Here is a 14364-nt window from a genome sequence, read left to right as displayed (position 1 = left end):
AAAGTTTTCGTAGACGTACGTCGGAGGAGGCGCTAATTATAGGCTGTATGATAAGAAACGAAAGGCGAGAAGCGAGCTGCGAAGTGTCTTGTTTACTTTGCCAGCCTAAAGTGAATCACTTGGTCGATGCCTTAAGAAATAAGCGAAAGTCAGATTAGAAGAAAAAGTGTGCTGTTCATATTTCGCTTCTTCTCGGCATCGTCAACACTAGCAAGTATATCACCGGTATTGCATGTGTATGCGTATCCCTCCAGTACACGCAACTGCCCATTCTTCAGTCGCTTCCAGTAATGATTGCACACTGTTTGTGGCTGGTGGGTGCTGACCGCTTCGCCGGATTTGCAGACCCAAGCGTGCTGAATACTTGCAGGCAACGGGAAACTTTCGGAGCGGAAGAAAACTGCAGCGCCCACACTTCGACCTCCATCGTCATGGCGCGCTGTGGGGAAAGCTTTTTTGGGCCCGTCTGACGATCTTGTCGCTGAAGTTATTTCGCTCCACATTCACTGGCCCGCTATTAACGACGGCAAGAGGGAAGGGAGACGAAGTTTGTACTCCAGCTGCTTCGTGGGTGGATTGCGGCCCGGTTTCTGGCACCGGAGCAACACATGCAGCTGTTCTCCCGCGCCTTGTGGCATCCGCACGAAGTGGAAAAAGCAGCCCGGGGCGCTGGGAAGTTCACAAACGCGCCGAGGAGCTATCCCCTGGACCCGAGCCAGTAGCCGGGCCTGGCCTTAACCCCGGAGCGGCGTGGGGCGCGCGTGTCAGCGAGCACGAACGACACGACACGCGTTTGTGCCAAGCATGCAGGGACCACGCAGGCGAATGTGATGAAGCCTTCGGCTCTAGAGGTCGGTGATGTAATGGCTCTCCCATTCGCGTGATCATAAATGTCGAAGGCCCGGAAAAGAGTGGTCTTTATTAAAGTGGGCTAACTTTCTTGGTCAGGTATTCCGTTGTAAAGCATATTAGTTCGGTGTAAGGATCGTCGCCACAGTGAGGGCATCTGGGGGATCACATATAGTGCTTCCGTGAAGAAGTGCATGGAAAATAGAGGTGAGCAGAAGGGGTGCGCTTGCAGCTTGCCGCATAATGACACCATCAAGGGCGTGCTCTAATGTACAGCGCTTGCTGCGCACTCCATGGGGCAAGAAGACCAGTGTGCTCTTATCCGATTATTTTAGCCACTTACTCCTTTCCCTCTCTCTTGCCTCGACGCAGGGTAATTTCTTGCTCGACATTGTTTTAGTAAAATAGGATAGTCACCAATCGAATGGTTACGCACTTAACTCGTAGAAAAACGATTCAAGAAACGAAAAACACCCCGCGCACATGCCAAGATCAACATGAGATTTAGAGTTCTAAGGGTAGCGAGAACCGCACAATAGTTGTCGGACCTTAAATTTTCATACGTGGTGAGGTTGGCTGATCTTTTCATTACGTCACAGAAAACGAAGCATATAAAAGGGAAGCCTTAATTAACTCTATGTCACCATAGACTATAACGCCTGACTTGCATAGAACTCGAGTTTGTGTCCCCGCTTGTGCAGACGGTAATGGAGTCGGTTACAGCACTAAAAAGAATATGCTCCTAAAAGGCTAGGATAACTCTCTCACATGACATATACATACCTTCATAGCAAGTTTTTGAGAACACCAAAGTAAATGTGATCATGCCTGGCGTACTGCTGACTCAGGATGCGAGTCCCATTCCCTGTCTGCGTGAAATTTATCAATATCTTTATTGAATATATATATATATATTTATATATATATATATATATAGAGTCTAAATTATAGTCAAGTTATATGTCATGCATTCTCTTCTTCATACATCCGTATGTCGCCTCCGCCGCCGCATCACTGAAGCTGTGTGTAAACAAGCTAGAGAATCCACGTCGCATCAATAACCTGCTCGCCAACCCCTTCCGAAGAGAGAAGAAGGCACGCATCTCTCGAGAGCCAAGGGTCGCGACCTCTGCCGCGTCATTCGAGAAGCGAGAATTCCGAAGTGTGCGCATTGTGGGGTATCGACGCGATCTGCACGCTACTTGAAATGTATGCATGGTCCGGCGCCAAGCGGTTCATCGCCACTTGTGGGCCAAGCGGCGTGCTCTGGGAGGGGAACCATTCACCGACGGGCACGTCTGCGAGCCTTCGTTCTCACGGCCGTCGCCGAGGTGAAACCCGACGCTGCAGCGCAGGCCGACCGATGTCCCGCGCCGTCCTAGAAGCACGTTCCGGGTTTTGCCTAGTGCACCTCGCCCCACGGCGAGCGGCAACACGTTTACTGGTGGCTGCGTTTACGGGGCTCGAGTATAGTTTCTGATGCAAGTGCTGGTGAGCCTCTGCCCTGGTCACTTGTCCTGTGTTAGCGGTATTCGCTCAACAATCCAGGCTCCTGCCAACAAAGGAGGAGAAATCGACTCCTGCAACGTTTCACGAGAGCTACGTGCTGAGGTATTTGGCCGGATCTTTGGTTTTCCTCTTGTTCATTTTTCAGTGGTGAGGAAACCATTGTACGAGGATCATATGCTGGTCTGTCTTCGAGATCGCAACTCTTTGCCGAACACGCCCATTTCCTTTGTGCATTGTCTGGTGAAAGTTTCCTTCTAGTCTTCCTTGTCCTTGTCTTCGAAGCCAAATAAAGAAAAGGCATCCAGCGCAAAGCGCTTCCCGTATTTTTGCTGTTTCAGAAATTAAAAAAAAAAGTGTCAAACATTTCGCTAAATACTGCTCCTAGTCGCCATGTACATCTGTTCTTATCTATTCACGTATTTCCGAGCACTACAACTAAGAACACGAGTTCTGATCCCAAGGTATCGCGACTGAAGCCGATCCGCGGCGACCCCATGTCGATGGAGCCGATATGCAAGAGATACACTATTGTATTATGATGACAGTGCACGTTGAAGAACTCCAGGTGGCCGAATCAGTCTTGACCCATCCATTACGGCCATATGCCATTTTCAGCTTCGGATGGTTAAACCCCGTGCACCATACCATACCATACCATACCATACCATACCATACCATACCATACCATACCATACCACACCATACCATACCATACCATACCATACCACACCATACCATACCATACCACACCATACCATACCACACCATACCATACCACACCATACCATACCATACCACACCATACCACACCATACCAAACCATACCATACCATACCACACCATACCATACCATACCATACCAACCATACCATACCATACCACACCACACCATACCATACCATACCATACCATACCATACCACACCATACCATACCATACCATACCATACCATACCACACCATACCACACCATACCATACCATACCATACCACACCATACCATACCATACCACACCATACCATACCATACCATACCATACCATACCATACCATACCATACCATACCATACCACACCATACCATACCATACCACACCATACCATACCATACCACACCATACCATACCATACCATACCACACCATACCACACCATACCATACCATACCATACCATACCATACCATACCACACCATAACATACCACACCATACCACACCATACCATACCATACCATACCATACCACACCATACCATACCATACCATACCACACCATACCATACCACACCATACCATACCATACCACACCATACCATACCACACCATACCATACCATACCATACCACACCATACCACACCATACCATACCATACCATACCATACCATACCATACCACACCATACCACACCATACCATACCATACCATACCACACCATACCATACCATACCATACCATACCACACCATACCATACCATACCATACCACACCATACCATACCATACCATACCATACCATACCACACCATACCATACCATACCATACCATACCATACCATACCATACCATACCACACCATACCATACCATACCATACCATACCATACCACACCATACCATACCATACCATACCATACCATACCACACCATACCATACCATACCATACCACACCATACCACACCATACCATACCATACCACACCATACCATACCATACCATACCATACCATACCATACCATACCATACCATACCACACCATGTCATGCCATGCCATGCCATGCCATGCCAAAGGATGCGGGATCAAATCTCGGCTGTGGCGGCCGCTTTTCAACGGAGGCGAAAAGCTAAACGACCGTGTCCTGCGCGATGTCAGTGCACGTTAAATAACTACAAGTGGTCGAAATTTCCGGATCCCTCCACTACGGCGTCTCTCATAGCCTTAGTCGCTGTGGGACGTTAAGCCACATAGACCAAACCATACCGTATTACTGTGAGAATTCTTGGTCTTAAGTGCCCACTTTTTCAGTTTTATTGTTTTGGTGCCATGAGTTCAATGTGTTTGTAAGTGCAACAATGAAGCATTTCTGTATAGTGGGAGGTTCTAGCTCTGTTTGCTCAAACGAGTCGACGTGTAGCCGTTGATGTGCTGTCTGCCCACGCCTTGTCTCGCGCGCCGAGTACACGTCTTACAAGTGTGGCTCTTGGCCAAGTTTCGACTCGAGCAGACACGTATATGCTCCGCGATAAAGATCGGCTTAGGTCCCGCGGAATCGGCGGTTCGCGGTGTGGCCACCTAGGCGGTGCGCGAGCGCCCAAGGGCCTCGTGGCCTGCATCACGGCACCCGTGGAAATACGCTTCAACGCGACATACAGCGCGAAAGAGCAGGACTGGCTCATCGGGCTGTAAGAGCGTACTTTCCCATTTTTCTCTTTAGTGCCGCTCAAACTGTCGCCTTCCAAACCAGAGCGCTATACCACCAGCGACGAGGGCCTGCTAAGTCCCGACACTGCTTTCTCGAGCGAAGCAAACATCAAGCGCTTCTCTTCGAATTCAGTCGTCGGAGTGACTAGAGCTGCCGGAAGATAGAAACTTCACACCTCGCAGAAAATGTTTCCTTATGCAGCATCTGCGGGTTAGCAATGTCAATTTTTCCGACGCTCTAATCATTGAACGCATTTCTTGATAATACAAGCGAACAAAAAGCGAACTGCTGCTAACAAAGAAATCTAGCATATACAGCTATCGCAGAGCACACAACTGTCGAGAGTTCTGGCGGCCTTGAGTTATAGGTGGCTGCTGGAGAACCAATTTTGGTGAGCGAGCAGCCGCAGCGGCGTTTATCGCCAACGGCGGAGAAAATCCGCCCGGATTACGCTCTTATCGGAGGGATACAAATGAATGCACTATACGGCGCACTCATGGGTTTGAAAACCAAGCTGTGCCAAGGCCGGTCCTTTAGCCGGAACGCGCTGTCGCGGACGATAGGCGCTGACGGCGATGAGTTACAGCAGCAGACCGATAGTCCGGCTTTATATAACGCCTATACTTACGGCCTTGACCTGCCTTCGCATGCGAGTACCTGTTTTCGAGCCTTTGGCGCATACGGGCCACACGTACTGCCTTGGCAAAAAAGTTCGCGTGTACACTATTTCTACGAACCCATTTCTGTACACTAAGCTGTGTTACTGGAATGATTTAAATTATTATCGTACAGCACATTACAAGTGAACGGTACATGTTTGTGAGCTCAATTGTTGGCTTAGATACTTGAGGAAAAAAGTGGAGTGCGAACATTTCTTTGGTTGAGGTCTGTTCCAGACGCAAGCAGCATTAAGGCTAGGACCCTAATTAAGGCGAAGACCGTGCGCCCTCTGCTTGAGGCTTCTGGCGTCTGTCGTGCACCTATCGCGATTGGCACAACGAGCAGCCACCTGTTTAGAAGTGGAAAAAGAAAGTGGGAAGTGTTCCCTTTTTTCTTGTACGGAAGAGATGGGAGAGACGAAACACTGGGACTTGACGGAATACTTGGACACAACGAAGTCTCGGATACAACGAAAGTCATTAATGTACCCCTTATTACCACATAAGTGAAGGCGTATGCTTTCGCATTTCCTTCGCATCAAACAAATTGATCACCCTATTTTTTTTTCCTTAAGCATGCTGCAGCGTTTAGCGGCTTTTAAAAGCTAAACATGCGTCTGTGTAAATGGGATCGTTGCAACATTTTATGTTCAAAAGAAAATAAAACGGAAAGAGAGAGAGAGAGAGAGAGATAAAGCTGAAAACATTTGAAGGCGGTAACGGATTTATATTTCACAAGCTGGCCACACTACATACCCACATTGCGGTGAAGGCCCCTTCTGAGCCTCGTGTTCGTCACTCACAGATGCAGCGTCGCGTGGCGAAACGTCCGAAGAGGGTGGCGCGTCCCACCCCTCCTTGTTGTTTAGCACCTCTGTTCCATCGAGACGCCATGCAATGCTGCACTTCACGTTATGGAACAAAAAGAATCCGCTCTGACGAAGTGGTAACCCCTTTGTCCGGCACTTCGCAGGTCGGCCCAACAAGCGCGGAGCCGCCGCCGCCCCCCAACCCGGTCTCGGGGAAGGCCTGGCGTCACCTCCGTCAGAACAAGACTGGCCGGCTAGCAGGCGCACCGGCACCGGAAGTGGAAACGGAGACCGGGGTCCGGCGGCACACCGCGACAGGGTCAGTGCTGAATGCGCTTTCCTGCCGCTGCGGCCTGGAGTTGTCACACGCACTGTTCTCAATACTGGGGCGAGCACTGCTCACCATTTCTCATCATTTAGCGAATTTTTCAGGAACACTTTTTACTTTCGGACGGGGTTGTAAAAAAAAAAAAAAAAAAAAGAAAGAGGGGAGGGAGGTAGGGTGACTTTAAAGGAAAAAAAATGTAACCAAAGAGGATATAAAAAAGTAAGTTCTAAAAAAGTTGGTCTATGAACGAGGGTGTTCACGCCTAACTGGCGTCGCCAACTGACTTCATTGCACCGTTTGCGTGAAGCTTTTACCGGAAGGCTCTACATACACGAGCTGTCTGCAGCAGTTTGTAGGGAGCGAGGAAAGAGAATATTGCACTTTCAGTATGAGAGTAACAAGTCAGGAGGGATGAACTAGCGGGCTCACTATGCGCATGTTGTACTTGCCAACGAAATAGATTGAGGCTGCGATTTGGGCAAGTTAATGTTGATTCTCTCGGCTTATTAAACAGGGAGAACCAAAGAAAACAAAAAGCGATGAGAGACACTGAACAACAAAGATTACCAAGTGCACATACAAGTTTCTTTACCACTTCACATATGCAAGGCCCTGGCGCAGTGATAAACGTGACTCCTTTCACTGGCTATGCATTAAGCCAACTGAGCTAATAGGAGATGCGGGCAAGGCATTTTTACTGTTCCTTTTTTTCCTGCCCACACTAATATCTGCCTATTCATTTGGGAGTACTCCACCGAGGTACAAGCGTGGCACTTCCTTTTCATTCATTTGATTTAGCCTTACTATAAAAGTTGTCTATAATGCTTCGCATTGGCGCGAACCTCTGTATTTATATATCTTCTTAGTCAGAACTCAACATTTATCCAGTCATTTGAAGCAGTAAGCAATGTTACGTGTGCTACGTAGATCACGCGGGTTCGACAACCATTGTAGGCATACACGCCGACTGCCGGGGACTATTAAAACGAATGTCGTGTCCGTGTTTTAGACGCTGCAGGCGGCCGAGATCTGTGATAATATGCCGGCTAGTCATCCTCTATCATGTTGTTTCGTCGTTAATCGCATTATTACGAAAGCGACATTCTGAGGGTAACGAGTTCCTGTGTTTGAATCAAGGCAGGTTATGTTAATCTCTCTAGAGGAAACCAACCAACCAGTTTCATCTCAAAGCGAACGACTGCCGTGCCGCGCCAAGCGCTTGAGAGGAGATAAACCAGTGAGTGACAGCTACTCCGCGTAAAGTTTTATGGGCCACCTAGATATTAGTGCTGCCTCGTTGGTTTAATAATTGGCAAGTCATATGATTTCCAACATTTGCGGTGGTGATGTTTACACATGCTCTCCAAAGACCTGAACCTCGGCTGTTCTGTCTTTATGTACAAGTTACAAGGCGGTAATTGCTATGAGACAGTAAGTAACCTCACTAAACAAATAACAAAATAAGTTCATACTAGCTGCCGCGCTAATATATCGAATTTCCATAAAACAAACTAGTGACAATGGCTGTACACCGGCAATGGGCAGTACAGAACTCCACGCCGCCTTCAACAAGTATAATTTTCAAAGAGAGCAATATGCAAACCTGTCTGCTCTATCAGAGGGCAGTTCTAATGGTGTGTACCGGACCATAACAGCGAGGTAGAGAAAAAGGTTTCTCACAGCAACATTTACTGCTCGTCTTTGTGAAGCTACTTAACGTGAATTTTTACCCCATTATACTTCCAACATGTATCTAATGAAACTTAAGGAGGGGTAAAAATAAAAGAATGTTCGTTATATTGATTTACCCCACCGTCACAGGAACAGGCGTAAATGCTGCGTCTACATCCTACATGAGCAACCATTTAAGTCTCCTTTTAGTAAACTCGCCATGTCGTTTCTGTTGTCTAGCTTGTTCTCGTTGTTTCTGGGGGCTCCAGACGGAGGCGGAGTACATAGGGTGAGCGCGCAAAAGCTGAGCTTTCCGCTGATTCAGAGAGATAAGCCAAGGGAACAACCTAACGGGAATATTTCGTGTCGCAATAATCTCCAGACGCGACGGAACCGATGAGAGGCTCGTGTATCGAGATAATCAGTCTGCGCAACCTCTGTCTTTTAATTCGTAGGCTCGTTTGCCCCACGAAACAAAACGTTGGAAGTCGCCCTTTATTCAAAGCTCACCGTGGACGGCTACCCCATATTGCACAAGAGGGACACGAACTTAGGATTCATGAGTGCATCGCATTTGTCTCTCACAACATTGAAGGGTCTCCGAATTCGGCTAGTGGAGGTTCCGAGCATTTGCACCTTTGCCGCCAGATGGTGCCACTGGTTCGATCTTTGGCGAGGAGGCCACAAAGAAACCACCTGGGCGCCACCAGGTCGGGGCGCTTGCCTAACTCGTACCCCCTCCAACCACAGCCGATTTCGCAATAGCGCTCTATTAATACCCTTACGGCGAAGTCCTCGGTGCGCGCGCGTGTTTATATGAAGGGGCAAGGCATGCGGCGGCCCTTTCCCAGCGCCACGGGCTGATCTGGGACGCAGAGGGAGTCCAGATAAGGGCGACTGCGGAGCTCGGCGCAAACAAGCGCCACGACGATGCCACGGGCCATTTTCCGCAAAATATTTCTCTTTGAGGGCAAAGTCGGTATTCGACACACTGCTGTTCTCTGAAGGGTTTAATTTGTTCAAAAAAGACCGTTAGTCTGGCTAGATATGCGGACGAATAAAAAAGCGGGAAAGCCTCCCCCTCTCTCCCCTAACACACACACACACACACACACACACACACACACACACACACACACACACACACACACACACACACACACACACACACACACACACACACACACACACACACACACACACACACACACACACACACACACACACACACACACACACACACACACACACACACACACACACACACACACACACACACACACACACACACACACACACACTTTATTTTTATTTTATTTTCGGTTGTTAATTATGAACTTATACAGACTACACAGTCCTCCCTATAACCCCTACCCCCCGCACCATTTCGACCTCCTTTATTTTTATTTTGTGTTATGAACTTATGCACGTCTGACTACACATGACGTCCATCGTTTAATCAGCGGCGGCAGGCAGTCACGATCTCAGAGCAACTCTGTGCCCAGGGTCACAGCGAAGATCAACTGCCGCAGCCACAATGAAGAATGCACGCGCCTGACCTCTAAGTTCGTGGTGCGCTAGCGCTGCTGGTTGTGCTCTAGGGGCGGAGTGCCTGGTTTAGAAAGAGCCGCTATTTTGGCCAGTTACAGCCTAACCACCAACCAACAACTTGTGAAACAGGCGCATGCATATCATCCCAGAACCGTGACGGAATGGAAACACGTACGCGTTCATGTTTCGTGCATCACCGAACCTATACATGCGAGGCCAGCACCCCCCCCCCCCCCCCCCCCCCTTCCCTTTTCGAGTAGCAGCGGGAGCTGAAGAGCGCGAAGATGCGAGAAGAGCAAGCAACGCCGCGGAAAAGAAAATAAAGTCGCCGAACGCGCGAAAATAGAGCGAAGTGGAGGATGTGCAGCGTTATAGCAGGGCGCGGAAACGCAGAGTTTCGCTTGCTGCCATTTTCGGTCTTTATTTGACGCTCTTTGGAAACACGAGGCGAGATGTTCGCGCGCTAAGAATAGAGGCGGCGCAATACGGTGGTTTCTGCCTTACTGGGAGAGTTCGCTTCCTCCGCGTGCCTGACGTTTCCGCAGCGATCGGTTTTCTTCAGCGTCGCGGAAGACTGGTCACCACGCGCCCTCTGCGGCTTGGCGTTGCTCTCGCTGCTCCCTGCGCCCACCGACGAGTGATTTGCAGCCGTTCAAAAATATTTGGCCGCTTACGTGTGCGACAGGGAATGTCTCTGAGTACGAGGCGTGAGGCCGTCGTGGGGCTCAGGTTGATTGTAGCAGGGGAGCAGCTTCCTAGCTAGGCCTTAGAGCACGCGTCTTTTTCTTTTTTTTTTTTCCTGGCTTAATATTGCAGTTTTTATATCCTCTTCTCTGTTGTATTTATATTTATATCATTTCTCATTATCGATTCTTTCGCTGCATTTGATGTTTATTTATTTCAAAACTAATGTTCACTTATGCACTTTGGCTCAAGAGGTCCCATACAGCCTACCACTCCGAGACTCTTCGACCACAAAGACACGTTTGTGTACAAGGCGTGTACGCGTCGGTCATTAAGTCACTACGCCAGCGGTGAGATGCCCTCACTGGCATCAAATTTTAGCATTGCGCCTTCATTCTCCTTCAGATGATATAGGGCTCCGGTAGAGTAGAGAAATATATGCAGCTGTCAAGGCTCCCTCCAGATAGAGAGGTCCAATCCGTCATGCGACTCATGTATGCCTGGTGAGAACCACCAGGGGAGGAGCAAACCAAACTATATATATGGTGTTTCAACATCGAGAGCGTTAAAGGCTCAGTTTTCCAGAAATCAGGTGTCGCTGTTGATAGCGAGAAATCGCGGGAAAGTGGCAGCTGGCAGGTGATATGGATGGGCACTTATTGACCTAATGGTTGCGCGACGTCACGCGACCACGTGACATGAACGATTTTGGCAGGCTGCCAAATCGGACAGCTCGATTCAAGTGGGAGGGTGGCGCAATCTAAGCTTCCAGGACCGTTGCATTCCGAGTCAAACCTGACGATCATAGGCCACGCAGGCACGTTCGTGCGGTTTGGTTAGGTCAGGCTTTATATCTATTACAGGGGGTATTTCACGTAATATAGTAGCTTACAGTTATATGCCAATTAGTTGCGTGAGATAACAGAAGCAGGAAATAGCAAAGTGCATGTGCGCGAACGATAATTCGCTAGAGAGGCGCAAATTTAAGCCATTGATGCCGTCTCGTCATACTTTTAAAATGGGGAACTTAAATGTTCCCAATTTTTTTTTTTTTTTAACAGTGCCATGCACTTCATTTTGAAAAGCACTGTGCATGCTGCTGCGAACTATTTATATTTCCTTTATATAAGCAGTGGTCATTGACCAAATGTAGAAATATTTAAATCAAAAGGAAACCGTTTTCACTCCTCCTGTATGCGTCAACATGTGAAGAGATCGATGGGCTCTTTGCGTTGTACTCGTTTTCTTTTTTCTAGCTACAGCTTTGGCATCAAAATTTAAATTTCATTAATCTGTACACAATGCACTCACCGGTGTCACAAGCCACAGAGCTGATTCGATTTAAATGTATAGAAACTTGCAACGCATGCATGGCTTTTCAAGGTCTCCTAGGGGAAAATAACTTATTGCCGTTCGCTGGCAGGCCGCCCGCGTAACCTTTTCAACTACCTCGATGGCGTGTACGAAGCACCTCCACGAGTCCAGGATGCCACTGCCATCGATCACGCTCCGACAACTAACTGTGCAATCGCGACGTGCATGGTGACGTCGCGGGACGCGGTCGAATTTCTTGCATGCTTTCTCATCGCTATAGTTCGGGAAAAGCTCGTTCCAAGAACACTTATGAGACTCTATGCAATGGAAGATCCACCCACTTCTTCAGCTTACAAGGTCTAGTATTCTAAGAAATTTTTTCAGCTAGAACTCCTAATGCATATAACTTCGATAGAGTATTTCAAAGCAATTGCGTGTCGGGTAGAAGCTCTCATTTCTCGAAACTCATTTCTTCTCTTCACATTTAGAGGTGAAGCTAAGTAGGGCCAACTGCGCAGAGGACACGAAAGTGTTCATGGTAGCTCGCCCAGACGTTCACGGCAGCTGTGGTTACGTGCAGTTGTGCAACGGAGAGCACCCAATAGCATATTTAATTCTGCTTATTTCCATGCGCGAGCTGACTGGCGTCGTTGTTATAACTAAGTATTCTTTAAAGTAACTGCAAAGTGCTTGCGCCGCGTCTTGTTCATATTTCAGCGACAGCCGATGTTTGCTCCTCGTCATGAAAGTATACGTTTCAGTTATGTCGCTACAATGATGCCTTATTTTGTTTTCATCCGTGCTTACCGAACCGTTGCTGAAATGAAACAATAGCGGCTTTTCATTAAGCACAATTTCCAAATAATAACACGTAATTATTAAATAATTTAACATTATGATGAATCAATATACAGAGAAGGTAGAAGACCACAACACCTGTGCTAATACGGAGCGTGGTTTTGTTCGCGCCTTGACGCATTCGGGGATGGGAATTCGGAGCGAATAAAGCTCCCTTATGATGGTGTCGCCGTCTATGTCTGTGCCCATATGCAACCAGAAAATCGCGGAGCTTCACCCTGCGACACACCGAGTGGTTATTTTCCCTGCAGTGATCTTGTGCTGGAGGTGCACAAATAATCTTCCTCGCTGCCTAAACCCAACGATGTCGTTGCTTCTTTTCAGAAATCTATTCACTTGACTTGCTGGCTGCGTGATGGACGAGCGTAGCCGCTGAGGGTGTCGAGCATAAAGGTGCCGGTTGGGGAAGGGCAGCTGCTTGTCCGTAGCAGCGTCTATCTCGCCACCAGTACCGTTACTTAAAGCAATGCTACGGTAGCAATAGCGGCCCAGGAGCATGGAGACGCATGTGAGTTCAACCTCGCCGCCATAGTTGGGGGCATCCACAGCACCATGAAACAATCTCCTCCGCGGGATTTTGTGAAATTGCAGTTTTTTTTTTTATTCGCGACGAATGTGAAACGAATAGACGCTTTATTAAAGCATAGATAATATCACATTTGCGACTGCTGAAAGGTTTCGTTCGCGCCTGTGTTCAGACACCGAGCACGTAGGTGCACAGGCTCTGTCAAAATTTAAAGCGCAATGGTTTGCTTAATAGCTGTGTAGCTGGGTTTCTTTAGCATTCTGGGAAGTCGTACCCATTGTAGGGAGCAGGGCATTCAGGAATTTGAAACAGGAGGAGGCCAAAGAAGAAACATTATTTAATGACCTCCTGGGTTCCAAACTTTTGTCAAATCGTGTACTCGATGACGGGTGTTGACGCTGAGTTATGTGCGTGCTCGCTTGCTCGCACGGAGGATAAGTGTATGAGTGTGTGGCACGACCAGACCAATTTATTTACATTTTTTTGGAAAGAAGTCTAAAAAGACAGGCAATTGACGCAAACGGCGAAGTTTTCGAAACTACGGCACAGCTTACCCCTCAGACGTTCTTTCTAAGAGAGAGAGAGAGAGAGAGAGAGATACTTTAATGGCAACATGAGATGTCTGCCTGGTGGTAAGCCTAGCATGCTACTCCTGATGAGGGTTGAGGGATGAGGGTGACAGAGTGTGGGAGGAGAAGGGGAAATAAATGAGAAAAAAAGAGAATCGGTGTCGCACACTTTCACACGCACATAATCACACACAGATGAGTTTTAAAGGGTATTGATCAACCCTGTGTCCTTAAGAAAAGTTAACTTTCACACGCACATAATCTCACACAGATGAGTTTTAAAGGGTATTAATCAACCCTGTGTCCTTCAGAAAAGTTAGTAATGCCTTGGTAGCTTGCGCAGCAGACGATCCGTCGCACCAAGGACCCAGGACATGTTCAAGGCGCAAGGTTGTGTCTTTAGGTAAGCGTAAATTATTGCGCAGTGTCCTGCGATGTGCAGTAAACCGTTTTTCTAAGTATGATTAATATAGAATTGGACATCTTACTCAGAGGTCGCAGCTACTGGTATCTGCATCAGTTTCTCATCGCCGACAAAGGCGGCCGCATGGACCGGCTTCTCGCTTTCTGGGGTCCTTGACCCGCGAATCTGCTCTGGAATTTCTTGGGGGTTTCTCGGAA

General features: G+C 48.0%; 1 protein-coding gene across 1 annotated transcript in view; it reads left to right on the top strand.

The window, feature by feature from the left end:
• The window catches only part of LOC146185073 (uncharacterized), a 91962-nt gene that overhangs the window by 24214 nt on the left and 53384 nt on the right, over positions 1 to 14364 (top strand). The window contains exon 2 of the mRNA XM_084606054.1: positions 6407 to 6561. Coding sequence (XP_084462180.1) covers positions 6407 to 6561 — 155 coding nt within the window. The remainder of the gene's footprint in view (positions 1 to 6406; positions 6562 to 14364) is intronic.

This window comes from Amblyomma maculatum, chromosome 6 (genome assembly GCF_055883805.1).
Source record: "Amblyomma maculatum isolate TAMU_Amacu chromosome 6, ASM5588380v1, whole genome shotgun sequence".
Taxonomy (NCBI): Eukaryota; Metazoa; Arthropoda; class Arachnida; order Ixodida; family Ixodidae; genus Amblyomma; species Amblyomma maculatum.
This window is presented reverse-complemented; position numbering and strand designations above follow the sequence as displayed.